Source organism: Alligator mississippiensis, chromosome 7, assembly GCF_030867095.1.
Source record: "Alligator mississippiensis isolate rAllMis1 chromosome 7, rAllMis1, whole genome shotgun sequence".
NCBI lineage: Eukaryota > Metazoa > Chordata > Crocodylia > Alligatoridae > Alligator > Alligator mississippiensis.
The window spans coordinates 35,356,758-35,383,911 of record NC_081830.1 but is presented as its reverse complement, the minus strand read 5'-3'; the positions used below and the strand labels follow the sequence as shown (position 1 = coordinate 35,383,911).

Below are 27,154 nucleotides of genomic sequence, written 5' to 3'. Positions count from 1 at the left end.
CCTGCTCTTTGTTCTGGTGTCTATCTCTTATGTGGCAGCCCTCACAGGGAACATGCTAATAGTATTCCTTACTCTAAGGGACCCTGCCCTTCATACCCCCATGTATTTCTTTCTTGGGAATTTATCCTTTCTGGAGGTCTGCTATACATCTGTAATCCTCCCCAAGATGCTGGTGGATCTACTGTCAGGCACCCCAACAATCACTTTAACAGGCTGTGGGTTTCAGATGTTTTTCTTCAATATCTTGGCTACTGCAGAATGTTTCCTCCTCTCTGTTATGGCATACGATCGATATGTTGCCATATGCAAGCCCTTGCAATACACCCTTATTATGAGTCGTAGAATCTGTGCTCAGATGTCTGCCTTTTCATGGAGTTTTGGCATTTTACTGGCTATTTGGCAATTTTATTCAATATTTACAAAGCCCTTTTGCGGGTCAAACAAAATCAGCCATTTCTTCTGTGACATTGTCCTTGTGATGCAGTTGCCTTCTGCAGATACCTACACGAATGAAGTTGTTGTTACCACCCTTGCTGTGCCTATTGGAATCATCCCATTCCTGCTTATCCTCTTGTCCTATGTCCTTATTATCTCCTCTATTCTCAAGATGCCCTCAGCTGAAGGCAGACACAAAGCCTTCTCTACCTGCTCCTCACACCTCATTGTGGTTTCTCTTTTCTATGGAACAGGAACAGTTGTTTGTTTGCAACCTAGTTGGGCCCATACTCAGGGCAATGACCGGTTCTTTGCCCTAATGTATACAGTGATGACACCCGTGTGTAATCCCATTATTTACAGCCTACGGAACATGGAGATTAAAAGTGCCTTCAAAAAATCAATTGGCAGGAAACTGTTCCCTCATATCAAGTCTTTAAAAGGATTCTGATATTGAAACATTCTGAGCTTGAGATAAAATGGGAATGGAAAATGTTGAATTCTTATTTTGTCTGAAATAGAAAATGTATCCTTACTTGCAGTGTCTGAAATAGAAAATGTATTGTTACTTGCAATGTCCTATATTTCTTGTTCTCACTCAAGGGAAAATCGTGAATAACTCCATTCTCCTGACACTCACAGCAGTGTCGATATATGAAACATTTAACTGGAATACTGTGACCAGTCCTAGTGCCCACGCACTTACAGAACATGTAGGAAATCTGGAGCGATGTTGCAGCTATGGTAGGGATATCAACTTTGAATTTCAGAAGGAATTTGTCGGTTTCAGAATTTGTTTCAAGTCATTATGAAGATCAAAAGAAAGGTTCTATTTGGTTTGGCTTTCTTTTGGATGACTAGCCATAAAAAAGAGTACCATCCCAGAATTGCTGTTTAACTGGTGACAAAAGCATGTCCCTATAAAATGTTAAATCCAGTTACAAGTACCTGGTTTGATCCAGAAAAAAAAAATGCATTAAATCCTCCATTCCTCATATCAGTATTCTTCCTCGTGAAGCTAAGAGCAAATTTCCTCACCTCTTTCCATCTGTCTGGCCAAAATGTCCTCCTGAATATTATGAAGTCTTCCAGAAAAATAGATATCAACCTCCAAAATGGGAGCTTTTCAGTAGATCAGCATTTCTGATTTAAAAGGAAAAAAACTAGCCAAGGACTAGCTATAAAATTAGCCAAACACTAGCTATAAAACATGCTAACAAGAGACTGAATCGGCCATATCTGTTTTTCTTTTTTCAAGTGAAGCCTGAATAAAGACATGAGCGGAAATAAATGTTTTCACTTAGCAAGCAAATTCATAAGAAGTGATAGCCTCCTTGTTAACTGAGTTCAAAGTTATTAATCCACCTATTAGTTTGTAGGGGGGACACTCGTCAATAATATGTGACATTGTTTTCACCTCTCCACAAGAGCCCAATGTATTAGCGCTTAGGCCCCAATGGTGGAGGTCAGCTGTGCAGGGGCCTTTGCCTGTCCTGAACCTGTTTAGCAGAGACCACTCTTACCATGTTAATTCAAAGGCAGCAAGTTGATGAATGGGGTTTGTTACAAGGAACTTATTTGTGACTTCCCATGTTTCCCATTCCTTGATCCAAAAAATATCTTCAGACAGATTTTGATCCAGGAGGTTGCTTCATAAAGGGTTCCATGAGGAAAGGAGGGTTTGGGTGGATTAAACATATCATTGTAAAGTGGTAGGTGAGATCCAGCACAAACGGAAGCCAGGGGAGGGGAGTTGAATGGAGCATTCCAGTTATGATACACATGGTTGTGTTCAGCTGGGTGTCAACAAGATGTGTGTGTGATGACCTTTGCCAAACAGGTACAGAGCACTCTGCTACTGCATATGATAGGGCAAGAGCTGAGGTCCAAAGCGTTGTGGCTACAGATCCCCAGGTTGATCCAGCAAGCGTGGCTAGCATGTTATTTTGGGATTTGACCTTTGCTGCTGTTTTCTTGAAATGTTCCTGCAAGATCAGGGTTCTGTCTAAAGACACTTCCAAATATGTTAGCCATGGATCATGCTTTAGTCTCTGGCTACCCACGTAGATGTTAAGATCTGTTTTGGTGCTGGCATTGTGGAGGTGCAATACACTGGATACAGGACTCGGCATGAGCCATCATATGGTGCAGTAGTCTGCCAGCTTCGTCACACCTTCATTCAGGTTTTGATCCAGTGTATGGAAAGATGGAGCTTTAATGGCACAGCTGATATCATCAGTCTAGATGAACTTGCGGGATGTGATTGTTGGTAGATCATTCGTGTATAAGTTGAATAGAGTTGGGGCCAGCACTGAGCCCTGTGAAGTCCATTGGACTGTCTCCTCCATGAGCTTGTCCCGTGCCGAAAGTGGACTCTGAATCATTTTTTACAAAGAATTGTTTCGATGACTGTAACAACCCAGCTTGGAAGTACTTTTGACAGCTTTAGAAGCAGGCCAGTGTGTCGTACTGTATTGTAGGCAGCTATGAGGTCCAGTGGCACTATGCTTAAAAATGAATGTGATGTATTTTTTATCACAGAGACTCTTCAAGTAAAGGATGGATGGATGCTTTCCTGACAGATGAACTCTAGTTCCACAGCAATTTCTTGTAAGACACCTGAGAATCACTAGCTGGGGTTCTATTGCTGTTGGACACCACGGTGATTTAACACAAAGCCCACAACTCTCCTCTCCCTACCCTGCCTCCCCCCTCACCAGCATTAAAATATGAAACTCTAGTGGAACTTCACTTAAAAAAAAGATTCCAGGTTCTTCCAATTGAAAGCCTTTTATTTCAAGTCTTTCATTTTATGTTAATAGATTCAAGGCAAAATAAAACTAATCTTCATAAGACTGATGAGAAAGGTGACCTTTTAGGTTGACCATATGCTTGGTGATGTATGCCTGTATTTTAAAGTAATATTCTTTGGAATGCAAACTCTTTCATTAAAGAATGCCATAGTTTTTGTTATGCCTTTGCAGAATGTTAATATTGCAAAAAATGCAGGAATCTATTTTGGCCACTTACATGTGGCTGTAGGATCAGATTTTAACAGATGATGATCATTTGTTAACAAGGAATATGATGTTAACTAGTGGATAAAATGGGAATTCTTGTGAAGAAAGTACTTCATTAAATTCTCCTGCAAGTACTACACACAACATGTCTGTTTGGATTACTTTCATGACCATAGCTGACTATTCCTGTTAAGTTATTCACTATTAAATTATATGCTGTGCTTCTGCATATTGTTAATACTATAAACATATATAGGAGTTCACTTCAGCCAGGTATGAGCTTTAGTGATCATATTGCGCCCAGAAGGTTTTGAACATCATAGTTCCAGAAAAAAAAGTACAGAGGAGTAAGAGGGACCCCTCTTTCTAGTCCAGTTTTATGCAGTTATGGCATGTTCCTAGTTACCAACATAAAGGCTACATAGCTGTGCTACGGGGTGTTGGATTGGGGACATTATGAATAGGAAAATCACTCATTACAACAGTCTGAGATGTGAAAGGGACTGGAACCAACACTACTAATGGGATTTTTTTTGTTTCCAAACTGCAGCCTTATAGAACAGTAAGCATTTTTGATAGGCTTCTTACACAAAATGATGTGGCTAGAAAGGAGCATGAGTGAATGTTCAGGTAGCAGCGCCCTTTGTAGAGATATTGATCGTTAAACTAGTCATTACGAAGATGTAAATATATATTTTTTACTTTACCCCTTTTTATAATTCCAGAATCTAAGGGTGGCACTTAATACCAAATGACTTTATTCTCAATATTACTGCTAATATGTCTATAGCCTGTTAAGAGTGGGCCCAGGACTATGTCAGGTGCTCACAATGTGTTGGAGCTACTGTAGTCTGTCCCTATTACAATGCTTTGCTATGATAGCATCTTCTCAGCTTGCCCCTGCTGAACATCTGACCCACAGATACTTGTGGCCATTTCCTCAGGCACCTGCTGAAATAGATGATAAAAAAAAAAAATGTACTTCAGTTTTAAATCTGAGGTACTTATTGGTCCAAGCTCCGTTTTTATATAGCAGTTGACAGAACACCGCAGACATCCTCCTCATTTATAGCATTGCTTGATGAAGAATCTATATGAATTCCACCTTCACACATTTTATTCTGGCCCTGACATGTGTACACCATCAGGTGCTGAGGCTGCTCAGTCTTCCATGGTAGCAAGTAGCATTATATCTTACCTATGGCATCTGCACTTTTAGCCAGCTGTGCTAAGCATTTTCCATGGCCATGAAAGTTACAACACACAGTTATCTGATTTATGAAAGCAAAGAAAAAAAAAATCCTGGAAAGCTGTCTTTCTCCCCAGATATGCACTGGAGGCTGGAGAGGAGGAAGACATCTTGTCCGCAATTATGGATGATTAGTTTGGGATTTACACGCACACCAAAACTAACCAGATCGGAAACATGGAGTTCATCTCAGTGTAACAGAAATAAAGAGTGCTGTTCTCAAGGGATGATCAGCCATGGTGTGCAAACTTCAGGGTGAACAGGGGATGTGTTTGGAGTCCCAAACGGTGGGGAAAGCGGTGGTGATAACCATCTGAAAATTCATAAACCTCAATTGTCTCCAGACCATTGCCAACCTCTTGTATGGGAGGAAGTCAGATGCCAGGAATGGTGTCAGGAAGGTCTGTCTGACCCTCAAAAACTAGTAGGTGCTTGCCTCTCAAGACCTTTTTGTAAGCCCGAAGTATCAAACTCATCTGGCCCTTCTTACTAAATCTATTTCAATATTTAGCTATTTTACAGGTGTGAATATATAAGGTGTTTTCTTAATATCTATCTATCTGGCCCTGCTTACTAAATCTATTTCAATATTTAGCTATTTTACAGGTGTGAATATATAAGGTGTTTTCTTAATATCTATCTATCTGGCCCTGCTTACTAAATCTATTTCAATATTTAGCTATTTCACAGGTGTGAATATATAAGGTGTTTTCTTAATATCTATCTATCTATCTATCTATCTATCTATCTATCTATCTATCTATCTATCTATCTATCTATCTATATTAATGTGTTTTCTCTCCACCCCCTCCACCTCTCCCCACTGAGGCTAAGCTAAGCCCTATTTCCTGAAATTTTTGGCCATTTATGTTCTGTCCTATCTCCATTGAGATATGTGTGATATGTTTCTGGAATGAGAGAGTGTAAATAGTCACTTTTAAAGCACTCACTGCAATTTTCTAGTAGATCAACTGATAAAGATCATGTGCATAAAGATGTTCAATACTTGTTACTATTCAAAATACCAAGAACGCTCCATGGAGGAGCCACCAGCTGAGGTCACCAGTGGATAATGGCATGAGAGCTTCAGAAGCTCCTGACAGTACGTAGCCCTGAGCTTTTATATTGTTGGGGCCAGCACAGGGCAAGTTTTTATACTGCTGGGGCCAGCACCAGACTCTAGCTCCTCCTGCCTGCAGATCTGAGAGGAGCTGGGCAGAGTCATTTTTCCCCAAGTGGCAAAACTTGTCCCACACTAAAGTGTATGTCGAGGCACATCTACTGTGGCAAAAATCCCAAGCAAAAATTTGTGCCACTTCTATTTGAACTGCTGCAAGTGCCTATATGTGTGGACATGCCCCTGGGGACTACTCCTTTTCTCTCTGTCCATCCTGGGAGCTTCTCTTCCTGTCTGCACTGGACTACTTTTGTGACACTCACCACATCTCTCATAGCCTCTCTTTTTTTTGTCTTCAGGCTGCTTCAGCCATACTAGCAAAAAAAATGTTGCAGGCTAAAATCCAACGCTCCCAGCTTCTCCTTTGGCACGAGAATAAATTACCTATGAGAAGAATATGCCACCACATAGATACTTCCATAATTTTTTCACAAATTTGTTTCTCTCCTCTGTTACTGGCTTTCCTCTAGGCCTATTAATGTCACTTAAGTTCAATTTTTAAGGATATTAGCTGTCTAATTACACACATACTTACACATATATAAAATTTTTATTTTATATTATAGCATGATAAATAGGCATCACAGTATAATACTTGGCTGATTTCAGAGGAGCTTTTTCATAGACCGTCTTTCACTTTTGGGGTAGATCCTTGACTACCTGGTGGTTGAAATAACCCAATATATGACTAAAGTATGCAATATTGCAATATTTATAGACAATGTTATGGTAAAGGATTTGGGCTTTAGGTAAGTCACAATGCCAGATCCATAAAACAGAGTGACTACGATGAGGTGGGAGGAGCAGCTGGAGAAGGTTTTTCTCCTACTCTCAGCTGATGGTATGTTGAGGATGGTTTGCAGAATACTGGCATAGGACACAAGGATGAGCATGAAGGGCACCATAATGAAGATGATAGTGGTTCATAGATTCATAGATGTTAGGGTCGGAAGAGACCTCAATAGAGCATCGAGTCTGACCCTCTGCATGGCAGGAAAGAGTGCTGGGTCTAGATGACCCCAGCTAGGTGCATATCCAACCTCCTCTTGAAGACCCCCAGGGTAGGGGAGAGCACCACCTCCCTTGGGAGCCCATTCCAGACCTTGGCCACTCTAACTGTGAAGAAGTTCTTCCTAATGTCCAGTCTAAATCTGCTCTCTGCTAGCTTGTGGCAATTATTTCTTGTAACCCCTGGGGGCGCCTTGGTGAATAAAACCTCACCAATTCCCTTCTGTGCCCCTGTGATGAACTTATAGGCAGCCACAAGGTTGCCTCTAAACTTTCTCTTGCAGAGGCTGAAAAGGTCCAGGTTCTCTAGTATTTCCTTGTAGGGCTTGGCCTGCAAGCCCTTAACCATACGAGTGGCCCTTCTCTGGACCCTCTCCAGGTTATCCTCATCCCTCTTAAAGTGTGGCACCCAGAATTGCACTCAGTACTCCAACTGCGGTCTGACCAGTGCCCGATAGAGGGGAAGTATCACCTCTTTGGATCTATTTGTCATGCATCTGCTGATGCATGATAAAGTGCCATTAGCTTTTCTTATGGCTTCGTCACACTGCCGACTCATGTTCATCTTGGAATCCACTAGGACTCCAAGATCCCTTTCCACTTCCATGCCTCCAAGCAGGTCATTTCCTAGGCAGTAGGTATGCTGGACATTTTTCCTCCCTAGGTGCAGCACTTTGCATTTCTCCTTGTTGAATTGCATTCTGTTGTTTTCCGCCCGTATGCCCAACCTATCGAGGTCTCCTTGCAGCTGTTCCCTGCCCTCCGGCGTGTCCACTTCTCCCCACAGTTTTGTGTCATCTGCAAACTTGGACAGAGTACAGTTCACTCCCTCATCCAAGTCGCTGATGAAGACATGATGGCATAGTTGATGATTTAATTCCTGTAAGTGTTCACAAAGACAAGCTTCAGCAGTGGAGGCAGGTCACAGAAGAAGTGATTTATTCTATTGGGGCCACAGAAGGGCAATGTGAATATTGAAGTTGTCTGCCCTACACTGACCAGTACACCCATGAGCCAGGACACAGCTAAAAGCTGGAAGCAAACTCTCCGACTCATTATGGTCATGTAGCACAGAGGGTGACAGATGGCCACATAGCGGTCATATGCCATGGCAGCTAGCACAAAACACTCTGTGATCCCTAAAAGGGCAAAGAAACTCATGTGCATGGCACAGCTCAAAAAGGAGATCCTGTTCTCTTTAGAAAAGAAACTCAATAGCATACTGGGGATTGTCGAAGAGGTGTAACTGATTTCCACACAGGACATATTTCTGAGGAAGAAATACATGGGGGAGTGAAGGACAGGGTCTACCAGGGTGATCACAATGATCAAGATGTTTCCCCCTAAATCAAAGCTGGGCATAAGAAGTACTAGGAAGAAAAGTGTGACTTGGACTTCGAAGATGTTTGAGAAAGGCTCAAAGAAGTGTGTCACAACTAAGCGGTTCTCACCAGCCATTTTCCATTCTTGCTTTCCATCTGTAGAGATAATAAAATCATCATGAACTAATAAGGTAGATGAACTGCCACAGGCAAAACTAGGACAGGGTGCAGGTGGTGTGGTGCATTGTGACATAACACAATACATACTTCTTTCTGTGATTAAAAGGAAACAAAAAGCTTTACTAACATGCTGGAGGCCAAGGGCTATAACTGTTACTTCCAGTCTTGCCGTAGACAATATTGCTCCCTACACCCCAACAGGAATCACCTAAACACTCCATCATGGCCCCAAACTGCACTTCACTTCTCTTTATGCATTGCCCCTGCCTCCACTGTCCACTGTTATTCCACATATCTCCACAATCAGCACTACCTCATCATGCCCCTAACCCATAAAAATCCACTGTCTCATGCTGCAGTGAGTACTACCCTGCCCCTTCACTGCCCTCACAGACCCACTGTATCCTGCACAGATTCATCCCCATCATGCCTCACCCCTTTGGACCCTTACCATCTCCCTCACACCATCCCCTGCCCCTCTGAAGGTTCGAACTTCATTGTGGCCCCTCAAACCCGCTGTGACTCACACAATCCCACTTCCTCTCAAGACCCCATTTTACCCCATCCCTCTGCAACCCCAAACCCCATCTTCTCCTCACTTCTCACCCCATAATAAACCAACAATTCCTCACCTCTCTACTCCACAGCCCTCCCTCCCTGCAAAAACACCCTGGTGACTGCTCTAGACCCTCATGTTCCCTGGAACACACTTCTTTACTCAGGGAGATTGACCCCTCTCATCCACCTATGTCTGACTATATGTCTCGTTGTACCCCTGGTTCAACCTCTTGCAGCATCCATCCTCTCCTGCAAGAAAGAACTCAGGAAAAGGTCACTGCAGCAACTTAACTGTTTGCTTCAACTTTGCAATCCCTCCTGCCACTGCACAGCTCCTCCTGCCTTCAGTCATGCCTCTACGTTTCCTGTCTCTGACTTGCTGTGGGTTTGAATCACTTAGGAACAAGGCCTCCCACTACAGGTTCTTAGGTATCAGGACACCTTTACTGGACACACTGGGAGTGAGTAGAGAAACATTATCAAGAGTAGGTAATAGACTGAATAGTTGTAGAAGAAAGAATAGTTTAATTAGAGGAAGATTAAGAAAGAGCCCACACAAAATAGATAATAAAGAGGCATGAAGTCAATTGACACCCTCAGTTCTATCTGAATAGAAAGGCTATTGTCCCTGTTGAGTAGTTTGTTTTAAACACCTGTTGGAGCAGGACTGCACCAGTAACCTCCCCCCACCTCTGGACCAAACCATCACATCCCCCGGGGTCTACTCTTTCCACTTAGTTCAGAAGGAAAATTCTAACATGCATTAACAAGGATCACACAGGCCCATTTTAATCACAATAGCAGTAGCTACAAAAATCTTTATTCAAAGGAAGATGAAATACCAGCCAAGATTTCCAGAAGGATATTCTATTCAATTAATCATTCCAGCTAATGATAAAAATAGATATTCCCTTTGCATTTTAATATTCTTCCTCTACCTTACGATGCTTTACACCAGTGGAACGCAGATGTTATTAAAGAAATTGCTCCCAATTTTGCTCTCTCACAGTGAAAGTAGGATCAGACTTTTTCTTCATCCACATATTCTTATGCTTTAACTATCTGCTACCTGCTCTCTGTCTCTCCCTAATAGTACACACCAGATATCACATTAATAAAACAAGGGATTTGGCTCAGAAAATTTCAGTGCAGTTTAAAGTATACCTGTATTACATAGATTTGAAAATCCCAGCTCTTAATAATAATCCCTGTATAATTCCTCAGATCAGTGTTATTCTAAGAAAAGATTATCACTCATCAGGGAATAATTCTGTTACACTCTTTTCAAGTGTGTGCATTTTTTTTTTTTATGAATACTAAATTAATCAAAGTTATTTGACATCAGAATCAGGCAATCATGTCACTGATGGATTTGTTCCTACACTGCTCTGCACTGACAATGTCAATGTATTATTGACTGAAGAAGGTGAATGGCAATGACTAAATAAAATTAAAGGAAAATTAACACTACATTTTTAAATATATGTTTTAGCATAATCAGATTTTCAATCATACCTGTTGCTAGAAGATTACATTCAGTAATTCTGAGGAAGCCAATACTCAGCACACAAACATTTTAGTTCTTGTGTGTGTCCTGTGGGACCAGCTCTCTCATGAATCCTTGTAAGTGCATGACACAATAATATTTTTAATATTTTTAATTCTCTCTCTTATTCCCTAACCTCTAAACAAGGGCTTATGGAAAATTGTCCACTGAAGTGGGAAATTGGGTTTTCAATTGTACCATTTTTTTTATTTTCTGTTTTGGAAATTGGAACAACGTTTAGCTCTAAAATACTGCAGTTTCTAGTAATTTTCAGATTTTTACCTGTTCAATATTCAGAATTCTCCATTGTTTATTCATACTCTTAAATATATATTTAAAAATCTTCAAATGTTCATGTTATAAATATTATTTTAATTATTTTTTCTTCAATTCTCCGCCCCACACCCTAAACACACTTACATGGAAACAAACAAACAAACAAACAAAAAAAATGCAGAACAATATTTGAGCAGTTCCTTTAATCTGAAAATATTTACATAAATTCTGCTCTCAGACTGGTGTAATTAGTGAAGAAATCTGCTGAGGTCAGTGTACCACAGCAGGCCTCAGGAACCCTTTTGTTATTAAGGTTTTGAGCACAGATATTATAGTGTTTATTCAAAATAGTGTGACAGCTGAAATTATGTCTGTGTGATAAAGGTGCTTGCTGAAGGCTCTATGAAGATTAGACCAAGTGTTTGTTTTTTTTTTCTGTATTTGTTTAGATATTAAGCTAAATGTTGTTGCTAAGAGCCTAATTAAAGTTTAAGATGTAGTAAGGCCTTGTATAAAGTAAAGCTTAGTAAATTTAGCAAAGCATTTAAGTAGTAAGGCCCTGTGGCATAGTTAAAATTAACCTTATCAAAAGGAATGCAAGGCTTGTACTACTATTGGTCAGTCTAAAGACAGTTGAAGTGAAAAGAATCTGGTGGCTGTAAGTTATCAGTACCATTCAGAAGCTATAAATTGGCTAAAACATCCAGAAATCATTCAGAAGGAAGATACAGCTCTGTGAAAAGGATTAGTTAGTGCTTGACCTGCATCAGTGGGCCCATGGACCTCAAGGAGCCCAAGGCCTGAATACCAGGGTCCTTCCAAGTACCTCATGAACAGCACTGATCAGGGATGCCTGACTTTGCTGAGATTTATGGAAAGAGAAACCCGTTGTACATCAGGCATCAGAGGGGATTGCCAATAAGTTGCCAACACAAATTATTCTTGTCTGTCATTGTTTGTCTTGTTACTACATGTAGGTGTGTTTTTGTTAAGTCAATAAACCTTTCTTACCTTTCTACTCCCGACCATACTCTCAATGCCGAACCCTGTGCAGGAAGCTGAGATAAATAGTGCTACCAAAATACATTTTATCATTCCCAACTTACAATGAGGTTGTTTATGGCGAGGCCTTCAAATAGTTTTGATGTACCACTGCTCCCACTGGCTTCAATGAATGTAATTTCTTAGGGCAAAATGGGTATGTCTGCACAAGACTTTTGAGCACATTAGACTAAAAATATGCATTAGTGTGGTAGGAAAAGCCTGTGCTAATGTTCTAATGCACCGTAGATTTAGTCTAACGCATGTTAACATCACTAAAAAGTGTACATCTGTGCTAAAGTGCTAAAGTGCAGTAGCACCAATTACTGTGCATTAAATGTAATGTGTTCTAACTATGGTGCATTAATGAATGTGTAGACACACACAGTATGGGAGTATAATTAATAAAGGAACTTAAAGACCCAATAGGGACTTAAGCAGAACTGAAGCAACAGCATTCCAGATAGAGATTTTCAGAAATCTGACAAATTTCACCAGCAAATCTCTAAAACGTTGTAACTTCATGTGTCCAGAGTTTCTGTCACTTTGCCTGAATTGAGCATTTTAATGCTTGTCTAATGTCTAAAGACAGTTAAGTTTTACAGACTAGCTGTTACTGATCATAAGTCATCTTTTGGGCCTGATCAAATAAGCGTGCTTAGACCACACTTAACAACCAGTTACAGAATATAATATTAATTTTGGCACTTACAACCACTATCACTCAAAAATAACAATGAGCGTAGTGCTCATGGAAGTTTCCTTAAGTTAACGACTGCATGTGAATACAGAAGGGTGAAATCAAGAGCCCAGGAACCCCCTTTTATTCCTATGCTCCTTTTTATTGAAAGAGTGTAACTAGCAAATCAATGAAGAAAGTAACATGGAGCCAGAGGTAGTACAGGTAGGATGGTGCTTGACTCTTGGTGCCTCTACATGTGACACTCCATTGCCATAGCAACATACTACAGTGATGTAGCATTGGAGGGCACAGACGACAACTCTGCAGCTATGTCACTGTGTTAACACGCTCCCTCAGGATAGCACATCACTATAGTAACATAGTGGCTAAAAATAACCGTGTGCCACTGGCATGGCACAGTAATGGCTGTTATTGCTCCTTCATGTAGTACAAATGATAGTGAAGTAACAACGCACTATAGGGGCACGTGTAGATGCACTCCCTGTGGCTCAAATTGGTTGCTATTTTGGAGGGAGCTATTGTTTCCCCTCTCATTTATACACTCTGAATTATAGTCACTGAACAAAGCTGCATAAACAGCCTTGGGCTGCCGTTTAGAGTTCTGCTTGCTCCAAATACCCTATTTGTTTGGCTCTCCTCTTCAAGGGGAGTGGCCAGTCAGAAGACATGATCCAGTAGTAGTCAAACAAATGAAATGTAATTCAGACTTAGCTGCAGGTCATCAGTAGCCTGCCAGGTACCTTCACATATGAATCTCGGGTAAGATGTTTTCAATAGCTATAGTTTAGATCTCTCTCCACTTGGAAATTGACTAACGTATATAACTGAGTTTGTACCAACTTCTAGGGATGAAAAAGCCCATTGCTAATGCAGGGTCTCTTAAATTAATCTGCTTCCAACAGGAACAGAATTTGGGATTTAAATAAGTGATAAATGCATTATTCAATTTGCAACCCAGCTTCTAAGATGGCAGCTTAATAAGGGTGGGAAGATAGGTGTCTCACTAGAGTATCGGAAAGGGTGCCCATCTTTTATCTAATAGCCTAGTTGTGGCAAAGTCACACAGGAAGTGGGTTCCGACTGTTTGAGAAGCCATATGAAGCCATACTACCCATTTGCAAGGAAAGTGGGCTAACCGATTGGCTAGGGTGGCACATTTATCACCTCTCCAGTTAAAACAGTGCTACCAGGCAGTCAAGAGTACGAGTCACATAATCATAAAAGTAGATCTGGAAAGGACCTGAGCAAGTCACCCTTTAATCAACACAGCAGCATCCCTATCTAAGCCATCCTAGATATATCACTGAGATAGAAGAAAGAAAAGAAAGAGCGTAGCTGGAACGTATGCACAGCAGAGCTTACTCTGTCCAAAAAGGAGCAGCAGCACACCCTCACAAAGGGCAGGTCTTATTCACTCCATGAAAAGGCAGTGCTTTGAATCATTTTCAATCTAGATTAAAATATTTTAAAGTCAGAAGAATAGTAAAACCATAGATTTTCTCCCAGTAATCGCGGTGTCAAGACCACATGTTATTTTTGAATATGTGATAACATCGTGGAAATACCAGGCTATGATGAAACACACAAAGGTATCCCTTAATCTTAACAAGGAGGAATGCCATTTACCTGGACATATTATGTAGGTCATATTTTATTCAGTTTATATAATAGTCACAGCATAACTTGAATTAATAAAAACACAGGAAGCTGGTCATATAAAATGAGGCTCCTACAAAAACTGATCAAATTATAATCAGAAGTGTGCAAAACAGCAAGTATTCATTTGGGATTTGGATTCAGCCGATTCGGGGGGAAAGTGATTCAATTCGGTGATTTGAATCACTGTTCCGATTTGATTCTGCTGAATCTGATTTTGAGATATGGCAGCGACGAATCTCTAAATCTCTGAACCAGCCAAGCCAGGCCCATCCCCTGCCCACTCTCCCAGCCCGGCAGTGGCTGCCCTGTCCAGCCCAGCTAGGCAAATGTTCTGAATAGTCATTTGAGTAAGACTGAAACTTCCTCTGTAGACGGCAGTGAAATTCCTGGTCCATGGACAATCCAAGTTTGTTTATTTAGGATTCCAAAAAAAAGCTCGTTTGCCGTTCACTGGGTGGGGATCCAAATCACTCCCTTTCATTTCACATCAAGAGCCACTTCTCCTTTTTGTTGTAACAATTACAAACAAGTGGTCATCTCAAGTTTCCTGACGTGCATTCTTTTTCTGTATCACATTAACTCAGTCCTTCAGAGCAGAGGCAAATATAGAATGTTATCTTCTTGTTGCAAAAGGTTTTACCAGTTGCCCTAATGGGCAATCTGTATGAAATGCTTGCCTCACCAGTGATACATCACATACTCTGAGTCTAGCTAGAAGTATGAAGACTCTGTCACACATACAAGTTGTGTCACTAACTGCTTCCATTACATTTCTGTCACATTATTTTTCACACTCTTGGCAGCATCTTCCTTTCCCTCCATGTTCAGTTGCACCCCCCTCCCATCCCTTTCTCCCATCGTTCTTATTACTTATGCCTCGGGCTCGGCATTTGCCATGTCTGCTGTCCCATTTGTTCCCGTCTTGCTCCAACCAGGGCTGGGAACCTGGGCTTGTCTGAGGACAGTGGCAGCAGCAGGTGGGTTCCCCCTTCTTAGATCTGCATTTTCTCTTTGGAGGGTGAAGAACATCCAAGGGGACTGAGCAGGGAGGGGGCATGAGAATTGGTATGAGAACCTGGAATGGAGTTGACATAATTGTTTAAGCCAGCAATCAATTTACCTACAAGTGCCAAGCAGCTATCTTTTAAGCTAAAACAGGAATGGGAGAGCTCTCCTCCTCCTCCTCCTCCTCCATCTAACACATACTAGTCATGGCTTTGTGTCTACAGTGTTCTGACTGACATATTCACAGAGTCTTTATAGATAGCTGCCTATCTGCTTATCCAGTACACAGCCTCCTCTGCATGCTCAGCACATGCATGTTTACTTATGTGTCCACACTAGAGAGTACTAGAATCACAAATTGTGCCTAAGTGTCAAACAGGCACTTAAGTGCTTGGAAAAATGACATTCAGGTGCACAGAGGGAAACAAAATTCCATCCGTTATGTTTATTAAAATAATATCAGAATATAAAGAGCCCTTTAAAGGGACCTTCAGAAGGAGATGGGCACATAACTCCCCAGTTGTTTTTTTTTTTTAATCTCATCCACAAAGCAACATGCATATTCAGGTTCTTCTCAAAGAAAATAATGGTGGATAACATGGGCTTATCAAGTGCCTTTACATATCATTAAGGCTCTAGGTCTTGTGTACTTCTCATGGGACAACACTTTGGGTACCCAAGAGAGCCTAACTGACCTACAGTTGGGCTCTATTTTGTATATTTACCTTCTGACCCAAATGATTCTTATAATTCTTTTTCCTAAATGAATCACCTTCAACAGAAGGGATAGAGGACACCTTCAGCCATGCCCTGCTTATACTGAAGAAGTGGTTACGGTATATTCCTGGGAAGTTGGAGATATGGATTTAAACCCAGGAGATTGAGTGGGGCCCTAAAATCCAAGTTTCCAACTTCAAGAGCAACTGCCTCAACATTACAACATTGTGTTAAAGGTAATTACCTTTGTCTCCTTTGTGCTACATGTACGATCTCAGCTCCACATATTTTTCTCCACCCAAGAATGATGGATGTAGTCTTTCTAGACTTTAAGAAAGCCTTTGACACTGTCTCTCACCCCATCCTCATCAATAAATTAAGCGACTGTGGCATTGATGCCTGCGCAGTTGGATGGGTAAAAAATTGGCTGATGGGACGCACCCAGAGAGTAGTGGTGGACAGGTTGTACTCAACCTGGTGAGATGTGAGCATTGGGGTACCCCAGGGCTCAGTCCTCGGGCCTGCACTGTTTCACATCTTCATCAGCGACTTGGACGAGATGGTGGAATGCACGCTGTCCAAATTCGCTGATGACACTAAAATGTGGGCCGAGGTGGACACACTTGAAGGGAGAGAAAGGCTGCAACTAGATTTAGACAGACTACAAAAGTGGGTAGATGAGAATAGTCATTATTGACTCCAAGATGAACATGAGCCGCCAATGCCAGACCACAGCCAGCAAGGCCAGCCATACCTTGTCATGCATCCAAAGGTGCATCTCAAGCCAGTCCAGAGAGGTGATCCTCCCCCTCTATGCGATTTTGGTCAGGCCGCAGTTGGACTACTGCGTCCAGTACTGGGCACCAAACTTCAAAAGGGATGTGGCAAGCCAGGAGAGGGTTCAGAGGAGGGCCACCCACTTGGTGAGAGGGCAGCAAGACAGGCCCGACAAGGAGAGCCTGAGGGACCTGAACCTGTTCAGCTTCAGCAAGAGGAGGCTGAGGGGGGACCTGGTGGCTGCCTACAAGCTCATCAGGGGAGATCAACAGCAAATAGGTAGAGCCCTTTTCTCCCCAGCACCACCTGGGGTGACAAGGAACAATGGTAATAAGCTGATGGAGAATAGGTTTAGGTTAGGGATCACAAGGCAATATTTTGCAGTTAGGGTGATCAAAATCTGTAACCAACTTCCTAGGGAAGTGGTCCTCGCCCCCACCTTGGGCAAATTCAAGAGGAGGTTGGTTGATCACCTGTCTGGGGTCTTGTGAACCCAGCATTCATTCCTGCTGGAGGCAGAGAGTCAGGCTAGATGATCTGTTCAGGTCCCTCCTGACCCTAGCTACTATGAAACTATGAAACTATGAATTATAAAATGTGGTCTAAATTTATGAGTTTCCCAAATGGAAATGAAGCTAAACAGATATTATGTAGTTAGATGTCTACAAAACTGTTCTGAATTTTTTTGTGAGCATACACAAAAGCTAAAATCTAGCTATACTGGGATATATTCATGCCAATATGGAGGCACATATGTTACCAAATTTGCCCATTACTTTGGGGTGTGTTCATTTATTAGGGATAGTTTCTAGAGTCTTGGTGATTCTGTCAATGTGCTGCTTGTGTTACTATACGGAGCTGTATTTCTCCCTTCTGCAAGCCCTCACCCCCAGTGGAGCTATCTTGCAGGACTCAATCTCAATGGAACTGGGTTCTTCCAGTCACCAAATCAGTCATACACACAAACACACACAAATTAACGTGACACGCCTGACCTGGCCAGGCTGATCAGCATGGACAGGCTGACACCCTCATATGCCAAGAATCAGTTCATAAGAGCAACAATAAAATGCAGTCAGACACAAGCACACAGGTAAACAGAATCCCTCTGAATCCGGCTGGGTGTCCAGCTGACACCCTCATGGGCCAGCATTCAGTTCATAAGGGCACGTCTGAGTCAAACTGGGTCAATCAGACTTTACAAGCTGATCCCCTTATGTGTTTCAAACTCAGCACATCCCAATCTTTGGCCTCTTGATGAGCAGACCCCACAATAATTTGGACTTCACAGGGATCTTTAGCTTAGGTAAAAGAAGCATTGCTGCAGAGCACAGGAGGAAAAAGAAGCAGAGAAGGAAAAATATACCCAATTACTACCAGTTTGACTATAAAAGTTATTTATTGCTCAGCATATGAAATATATAATAGTACTAGTAGTAATAGACATGCAAAAGAAAAACAAACACAAACAATGACAATACTACCCTGGTTTCACTAAGTATTTGGGGAAACTTAGCTCAAGTTTAACTGATACAGTTCAGGTTCAGAAGTTTATGCCTAGAGAGAAGAGAGAGAGAGCGAGCGCTGGGATCTCACCTAGTCCAAGGTACTCAGGCTGCAAAGCTGACAGGCACAGTCCATAGCACAATCCTTGAAGAGAGAGACGATCTGCTCTTCCAGAGTCCCAAGAACAACAGGGGATGGTGTCAGCACAGGAGTTTTCTTCTTCTTTCCTTTTCTCCTTCTTTCTTCCTGCTTCTACTTTTTTTTTTTTGCAGCACACACACTTACAGATTTTTATACCCTCAGTTCAGCTGCTTCGAAGCACCCTCAGTAGTGTAAATCATTGTCTTTTCTATTGACAAGGGGTTATCTGGTTTGGACCATCTCTGGAAACTGATTGATAATCAGGAAACACTTAAGATTAGGGAGTAACCCAAATACTTGGGAGCCAGCTTGTGATTCCTATGGATGGCGGATATACTGATGGGATATCTCATGGTTTCTTCAGGAACAATAGATAGCTTGCAGCATCAGGATTTTGGATTTTTACTTGTTGTGCACAAGCCTCAGCTTAGCATGACTTTTCCAGATCTTACTATAGTCTTTTAACAGACTTAAGACAATTATTGGGGTGCTCATAACCTTTTGTGGAGAGGACTCCCACCAGTCGTCTCGGGAAAGATATGACAACACCTGGGATTAGGGCTCCAGCAGGCTGGATGCTGTGATGAACCCTTAACCATTGTTCAAATGTTGCCCATACCCCCTCTGACTCGGTCTTTTGCCTCAGCATTCCCTAACCTGGCAACCGAGTTTTAGTCAATCAAGTTTAAATAGGCCTCCATAGTGGGACCGGGGAATGTACAGCCCGAGATGCCTATTAAACTTAGAGCTGTGTGTGTGTGTCGGGGGGGGGGGGGGAAAGTCCTTAGCAAATCCAGATTAGAACTGGTCTGATAAATGCTGAGCTGGGTGTGTGTGAACATGGGTTGATTAACATCTGAAGCACAGATTCCCCATCATGCAGTGCTCCCCTGCTTCTCTGGTCCCAGAACTCACTGCAGTCTCTGCTGCAGGGTTTCTGTTCTCCATCTCTCATGTAAATGAGACCTAGGGCAGTTGTTCACTCTTGTCACCCTTATCTGGAGAGTTTTAGGTGCATCTCTCACTGAATCTTAATCAGTTTCGTTTAGGTAGGGGGGGGTGAGTCCTTTGTGAGTCAGACAGATTGCATCCTGTGCCCGGGTTGCCCAAGAATACAGAGCTGAGGCATAACACATAAGGCATTCTGATATCTTAGTGGCTGCTGGGTAGAGTGGAATAGGGTTATACTTGGTGGCTTCTACAGATAAAAGCCACATAATTGCCACTTCGTCATATTAAAGCCAGACTATGACACGGGCCATAAAGGAACAGAACAAGCACAAAATGTGTATATTTCCACTCCCTAACCATGCACCCCTCAAAAAGAAACCACCCTGAAAATAAAGTATGTTAGATTTTTAAGAGTAAAATAAAATACTGCAAAATGGTAGAATTTCACTTAAAATTGAATTATATGGGATTTCCCACACACACTTTTCAACACCCAAATTAGAGGTTTTTAACTTTCAGCAAAAAGTTTGTTCATTTTACCATGACCTAAAACACCATTTTCAATGTTATTTTTTTCAATGGAAAGTAGAATTTTCACCTAAAATGTTTTTTAAAATACATATAAACAAATGTATTTTTGTTAAATACTTATCTGAGTGGTGGGAAGGGGCGTGGAACCTGGCCACTCCTACACTTGGGTCAAAATCCTATTAGGCCTAAAGGCATTTAAGATGTGCCTGTGTGTCTAAATGAAGATGGATGAGACACCCTCTGCACATGTTGAGAGTAGATCTCATGGTCCACTTACACTCTGTGGTGATCCTATTCTGCCCGGGAAGATATGTAACTCTGTGTAAGGCCCCCCAAAAATGATAGGACACGGAAAAATACAAAAGCAGGCAGCATGTTGTTTCAATGATGGCTCCTTCCAGCTTTTCTTAGTCTACTGGTTAAGGCAATTGTCCAGAGAGGGAAAGACCAGGCAGTAGGCTCTTCTCAACCAGAGGCAGTTTGAATCCAACTCTCTTATTCAACATAGTGCCCTATATTAGATAGAAAGTCCCCAGATCATCCTCTGCTCCTCTTGATGTACTTAACAGGCAGCTAGGAGGGGGAAGTATATGGGCCCAGGGTGATTGCTAACTGAAGGGCTTCTAGTTCTCTAGGTCACTGAATTTAGCTTCAGAAGGGAGGCGGGGTTCTGGCTTCTGCTCCTGCCTTTACTGGTGTTTCTGCATTTGCCAGTCACTGGGCAAAAAGAGATATAGCAGGTATATTTTATACCAGTAATTACAGGAGAAGTTTGTCTGGCAGCGAGAGGAACTGTCCAAGAAGTTTGTAATACAGCAGCCAATTGAGCCATCACCTTCTGGACAAAGAACCTGGGTCCGACTACAAGTGCTCCTGTACATCTCTCCCAAAACTGATTTGAAGAAAACAAGCAATATGACTATTAGCTCATTGTTATTAGCTCATTTATTTTTCCTAACAATTCCCTGTAGGTTTTAGGGAAATTCTAAAAACTTTTCTTCAATTCATCCCAAGCTACTAGGAGTCATCAATGCAAGTGAAAAGAGGGAAATCTTTCTTACAGAGGTAGGAATGAAAAGAAAATATTTAAAATGTGTGGGCGAAACTGTTTAAGCCTGCAATTTCCATAGGAAAATGAGGGATTTAGGTGCTCAATTTCCATTAACTTTGCTTTCAAAACATAAACCTATAAATGCAAAGGAAAAACAGGTAGTTGTTTAAAAAGCTTTGGTCATTTATAATGTTGGTGTTCTTAGGTATAAAACTAGAGAATGTGAAACTAGGGGTTGTTGGGTCAGTGGGGAGAATGTTAATAAGATGGTTACATCACCTCGTATTTGAATACCATTCTCTAAAATCCAGCCTAAATGAAGTACAGTAGGAGGTGAAAGAAGCTCTTCAACCTTGCTTAAAAAGGACAAAGCCCCAAATTTAATTGCATATAAAACCAGAAAGACTATATTATGTTGTAGAGGATGAAGAGAGAACACTGTATACATCTATGCAATTCTTTGATTTCTTACATTTTTCATAGACTTGCTATGTGACATTGGGGAAGTCACACAGGGGAAAAATAAACTAAAATAATAATAAATCAAGAAAATAAACAATAAAATAATGTATAATGATAAGAAGGTCATAAATTAGTTAGCTGTATCCCAACTGGCCTTCAATAAGATGCAGGCACATAGAGTCAGAATTCTAAAAGTCTTTAAGTGTTTTGCTAAAAATGAAAAATTTGGCTTAGTGAAATTTTCCAAAGCATGCTAAGTTCCAATTTTACCTCCAATTGCTTCCATGGAAGTTAGGTTTCTAATCTTTGTGAGACTGTTAGAAAAATTGTCTGTTGAGTGCTTTGTTGCATTTTTTGTGGTACCTTAGGAACTTTTTGAAAAATCAGGTTTTAACTCCTTTTTGAAAATGGCATGAAGGCTCCTTCAAGAACTTTCTTAATATGGCATCCTCAATCACTTTGTGCTTCTGTTCTCAACTATAACACATTATCTTGTACATTAAGATTTGTAAATGCTTTGTACCAGGGATCATCTGTACTTAGTACAAAGTAGTTGTCATCTTGACTGAGACTCTAGGGCTGCGTCTACGTGACTGGCTGACTGCGCAGTTGTTACTGTGCACTCATTTAGTGCTCTCTTAACCAAATATTAAATGACTGCACAGTACCCAGTGTTACTCCACAGACCTGTTGCCACATGGTTATTTTTAGCTGCTACTTCACAGTAGCAATGAACTGCTATGAAGTAGCTTCTTACTACTGTGCAGTACCGTCACCGTCACGGTTTGTGCCTGGCAATGCTACGACATCATAGCAATGAGCTATGGCTTAGTAGCAAATTGCTACTGTGCCACAGCATCTCATATACATGCAGCCTAGGCCATGCAATAATTTAAATAAGGGTAATATGTGTTTGGCCATCTGTGAGATGGAGTGGCAGTGAAAGAGGGGTAGTATCAGACAAGTATGGCACAGTGTGGTGTCCACCTCCCAGGTTTTAGACATTGCATCCTTTCTCAGTGAAGACAGTTCCTTTTCTCATGGGCTTGGGATTTCTTACAGTTCAATAAAAATGAAAATGCACACGTAAGCTACTGTCGTTTGGAGGTAGAACTATTCAATATCTCAAGGTCCTTTTGAGTACTATTTTATTCTGTTTGGAAAATGAGAGTCAGGAAGAAATCAGATCTTGAGATATAAAAACCCCACTGACTATGTCTGAGTAAGACCTGAGTAAGCCTCAGGGTTTTCCTGACCCTGAGTACAGTGCAGAAGTGTTGCCTAAAATGAGATGCTCTTTTCATTGTTGTTCTAGGACAAGACAGGAAAACTATTAAAAAGTATCCAAATGTTGAAAAATCCATAGCATCTACTTGATTGGTGTTATACATGCCGAGTAATCATCGACTCATTTTCAAAGTAATTATAAAGCAGAAATGAAATTCTAATGGCATTATGACTAAATTAAGAGTTCTCACACAGACTTGTTAAACCTATCTCTCTATATATGTCGATATATGTATAAATCCCTCCCTCCCTCCCTCCACCCATCCTTCTCCATGCTCACCCAACTCTGCTCTTGAGTGAACCCTCATTTCTATAGGCTATACACAAAAATTCCCTTTGTACTAATGGTGTATTTTACAAGAGAGAGACAGAGAAAAAACATCCATGTTTGTTTAATCAACAATTTCCTTTCCTTTCCTTTCCTCTCCTCTCCTACTTAAATTTGTATTTTGAACAAATATAAAACATAGTAAAAATACAAAATTTAGAAAATTATAATACATTCTTTTGGGAAGCAAGCATGTGGTAAACTTCTGAGCTGAGACGGAGTGTGGGCTAGTGAATAAGGTTCTAACCACAGTTCTTCAGTTGACCTACATTATGACCTTGGAAAAGTCACTCTACAGCCTCACCCAGACAAGTGCAGACGTGCGGTATGTGGCACTGCAGATCTGTCTGTGATTCTTGTCTGTGATCTGTCATGCCCCAAGCTGCTACCTTGCAGTGTGTGGCAGGAGGAGGCATGAATGACACATGTCCCCAGAGGCTGGGGGGGGCACGGCAATTGCCTGCAGGTGGCAGCAGTGGTGGGGGGGGGGCCATGGCAGCAGCAAACAGGGAGCTCCTGCAGGCGGCCATGGTGGTGTTGGGGGGGGGGGGTGAGCACTGACTGGCCGCAGGAACCGCTGGCAGTGTCGGCCGTGCTTCTGCCAGGGGGTATACCACCAATCTCACGGGGTGCATGTGCACTGACTTGCACCCCATGCAGGGGGGTGGAGTTATCCCCAGGGAGATTTCTGGGGTCAAAAAAACCCATGCCAAAAGAAGTGGGGTGGCACACGTAAGAGCATCATGTGCCACCCAAAACTGGAGCCTGGCTGGCCAGCACTGCACTCCAGCTGGGGGCCAGGCTCCCAGCTACAGGAGTGCAACTGCAGCTCCCTGAGGCTCTCAGGAAGCCAGGTAAGGCTGGTGGGGCCAGCACAGTTGCTGGCCCCAGTCTCCCCTACCCCACTCGTGGTAACCTTCTTTGTGCCAGAGCACGTGTGGCATGGCCAATCCCTGGGGATGACTAACAGTGGCACAAGTTATGCCACTGCAACTTGTCCCTGGGGAAACAAACCTCCACACTCATGTGGATGCAGCCTACATGACTATGTTTTTCTTTAAATTTGAGCTAAGTGTACTGATGCATTCTTGGAAAATTCATATAAATGCACAGGTTGGAAAACAAAGAAATATTGGTATTATTGAATTCAGACTTAATTCTGAGAGCTATTATTTGGGGACATACTCTGATGTATACAGCTTCCTATTCAGAAATAAAGGTTAGGGTTTTTTGGGGGGGAGGGGGTTATTTGTTTTGTTTTGCTTTTTTTGGATATGATAAAAGTTGTAGCTGAAACAGCATACATCTCCTACATTGAGATAATGGGTATATAGATCAGAGAGGTTTGCTTACTAGTTCTCCTCTAATGACCATTAATTTATCTTCTTTGAGAACATTTTGTTTCTATCATTTATCTCCTTTGTCTTCAGGCTTCATCACTACACCAAAAGTCACCAAAGCTGAGGAGATGAAGCAAAGAAACCAGACTTGCATGACTGAGATTGTGTTCCTGGGATTCTCAGACTTCCACGAAATCCAAGTTCTGCTCTTTGTGCTGGTGTTAGCCTTCTACGTGATGGCCCTCCTGGGGAACACACTGATAATTATTGTCACAGTGACCCAGCCAATTCTTCATGCACCCATGTACTTTTTCCTCAGGAACTTGTCCTTCTTGGACATTGGCTTCACCTCTGCTATAGCCCCCAAACTGCTAGTGAATCTGCTCTCAGAGATCCAGACAATCTCCTTCACAGGCTGTGGTGTTCAGATGTTTTTCTTTCTTCTCTTTGGCCTCACAGAGTGCTGTCTGCTCTTTGTCATGGCGTATGATAGATATGTGGCTATATGCAGACCCCTGCAGTATACTCTCAAGATGAACCAGAAGGTTTGCACTCAGATGGCTGCTTTTTCATGGACTATTGGGATACTAGTAGCTTTTGGACAAACAATTTCAATGTTTACTCTGCCTTACTGTGGTTCCAATCGAATGAATCATTTCTTTTGTGACATTTCCCCTCTGCTGAGACTAGCCATCACTGACACCTACAGGAATGAAGTTTCTGTTGTCACAGTCACCATTGTCTTCATTCTGGTCCCTTTTTTGCTCATCCTCTTGTCCTATATCTTCATCATCTCCACAGTCCTCAGGATGCCCTCAGTAGAGAGCCAACGCAAAGCCTTCTCCACTTGCTCATCACACCTCATTATAGTTTCTGTTTTCTATGGTACCATCATATTTACTTATATGAGACCCAAAACTATGTATTCTCCAGATGGTGACAGGCTTCTCTCCCTGATGTATACAATAGTGACACCATCAGTTAACCCCATTGTCTACAGTTTAAGGAACAAGGAGGTGAGGGTTTCTCTTAGGAAATCAATTGGGAGGAAAACTTTCTTTCAAGGTCAATGGGCATGAGACGTTGATTCTCATTAATAACACATAAAGAGTCTTAGGTGATCTGTCTTGGGTAATTTATGAATTAGGGTCAACATGGCGATTCCATATGATTTTTGGAATGGAGGTATGTATATGTCCAAAGTAGGCAGTATACCACTCTAGAACTTCAGTTGGGTACCTCAGAATTGATCACAAGCAATACTTTGGTCATATACTGAATGAAATAGAATTCTGGGCACACTGATGGCTCATATTCAATTCCCTATAGATTCATAGATCCATATACACTAAGGCTGGAAGAGACCTCAGAAGATCATCTAGTCCAGCCCCCTGCCCCAGGGGCAGGAAGTCAGCAGGGGTCATAGGATCCCAGCAAGATAAACATCCAAATGTCTCTTTATGGTGTTCAAAATGGGTGCTTGAACCACCTCCAGTGGCAGTCCATTCCAAACCTTGGGGGCCTGGACAGTAAAGAAGTTCTTTCTTATGTCCAGCCTGAAACAGTCATGGAGGAGTTTGTGACCCTTTGACCTTGTCATCCCTTGTGGCGATCAGGTAAACAGACATTCCCCCCGATCCTGGTGAGCACCCCTGATAAACTTATAGGTGGCCACCAGATCACCCCTGAGCCTGCTTTCAGGGAAGTTCAAAAACTCTTGGTCAGTTCATCCCAAGTTACTAGGAGTCATCAATACAAGTGAAAAGAGGAAAGAAAGTCTTCCTTATAGAGGTAGGAATGAAAAAAAAAATGCTTGAGAAACTGCTTAAACCTACAGTTTGTGTGGGAGTACAAGGGTTTTAGTTGCTCAATTTCCATTAATTTTGCTTTGAAAACATCAACTTACCAATGCAAAGAAAAACAGGTCATTGTTTTACAAGATTTGGTCATTTATAATTTGGATTTTCTTAGGTATAAAACTAGAAACAAAGGGTTGTTGGGTCAGTGGAGGGATTGTTAATAAGATTGTCACATCACTTCATATTAAAATACCATTCTCTAAAATCTGGCCTAAATGAAGTGCACTAGAAGACAGGCCCTTTTTCTGGAGAGGACCAACAGCATACTAGGCTACATTAGTAGAAGCATTGCCACAAGAAGGAGGGAACTGATTCTTCCACTCTATTCAGTGCTAGTATGTAAAGCAGGCCCTCTTTGATTCGAATCAGGGTCAGTGATTCGATTCATTGATTTGGATCATTGTCCCTGATTCGATTCGGCCGAATCTGAAGATTTGATGCTGATTTGAAGAATCAGCGATTCGGCCATAGACAAAACTTGTTTTTTTTTTTCTTACATACGTCAAGGTACCATCATAGCTTGTGAACGCTGCAATGCTAGGGTGGATGGAGCATCCCACAGGAGTGTGGGTGGGCCCCCCACGTGCTTGGCAGCAAACCCAGACTGGACCAGAAATACTGGTGCCTGCCCCCACCTGGACCAGGAGGTACCCATCACCAAGCTGGTGGGTACACGGGGGGGTCCTCCAGCGTGCTCTCCAGAGGACCCAGAAGTGGAGCAGAGGTGGACAGGAAGCACTTCTGTCCAATTCTGGGTCCGATGCCAAGTGTGCTGGGGAGCCCTCCGTGCTTCTGTGGGATGCTCCATCTCCATCGCAGCATTCATGAGCCGCCTGCTGCCTAGAGGTATGTAGAAAAAACATTTAAAGCTGTCTCTATGTCTGAATCACCAAATCTTTCTGAACTGATTCCTAATTCTCCTTTTCCTAGAAAAAGAGATTTCAAAACAGATCATTGCCTGGGGGAGTGGCAGTCTCCAGAAGTGGAAGTTTCACAACTAGTGCTATGGACACTGGCACTTTAAC

The 27,154-nt window shown here is 42.0% G+C and overlaps 2 protein-coding genes and 1 pseudogene across 2 annotated transcripts; 2 read left to right on the top strand and 1 right to left on the bottom strand.

The window, feature by feature from the left end:
- The first annotated feature begins 277 nt into the window (after positions 1 to 277).
- Positions 278 to 886, top strand: LOC106740397 (olfactory receptor 10AG1-like). Its single transcript, XM_014610679.2, has one exon. It carries the CDS (start codon positions 278 to 280, stop codon positions 884 to 886), a length of 609 nt encoding a protein of 202 aa, XP_014466165.2.
- A 5,651-nt stretch (positions 887 to 6,537) lies between these two features.
- LOC132251914 (olfactory receptor 10AG1-like) lies at positions 6,538 to 7,999 on the bottom strand (annotated as a pseudogene).
- Positions 8,000 to 24,422: 16,423 nt separating this feature from the next.
- On the top strand, positions 24,423 to 25,349 carry LOC102572952 (olfactory receptor 10A4-like). Its single transcript, XM_006268324.3, has one exon. The coding sequence runs from the start codon at positions 24,423 to 24,425 to the stop codon at positions 25,347 to 25,349; it is 927 nt and encodes a 308-aa protein (XP_006268386.3).
- The last annotated feature ends 1,805 nt before the right edge of the window (positions 25,350 to 27,154 follow it).

Bases quoted from the DNA above. Each gene is read 5' to 3' on its own strand.
- LOC106740397 (XM_014610679.2), top strand. From the start codon at position 278: ATGGCATACGATCGATATGTTGCCATATGCAAGCCCTTGCAATACACC.
- LOC102572952 (XM_006268324.3), top strand. From the start codon at position 24,423: ATGACTGAGATTGTGTTCCTGGGATTCTCAGACTTCCACGAAATCCAA.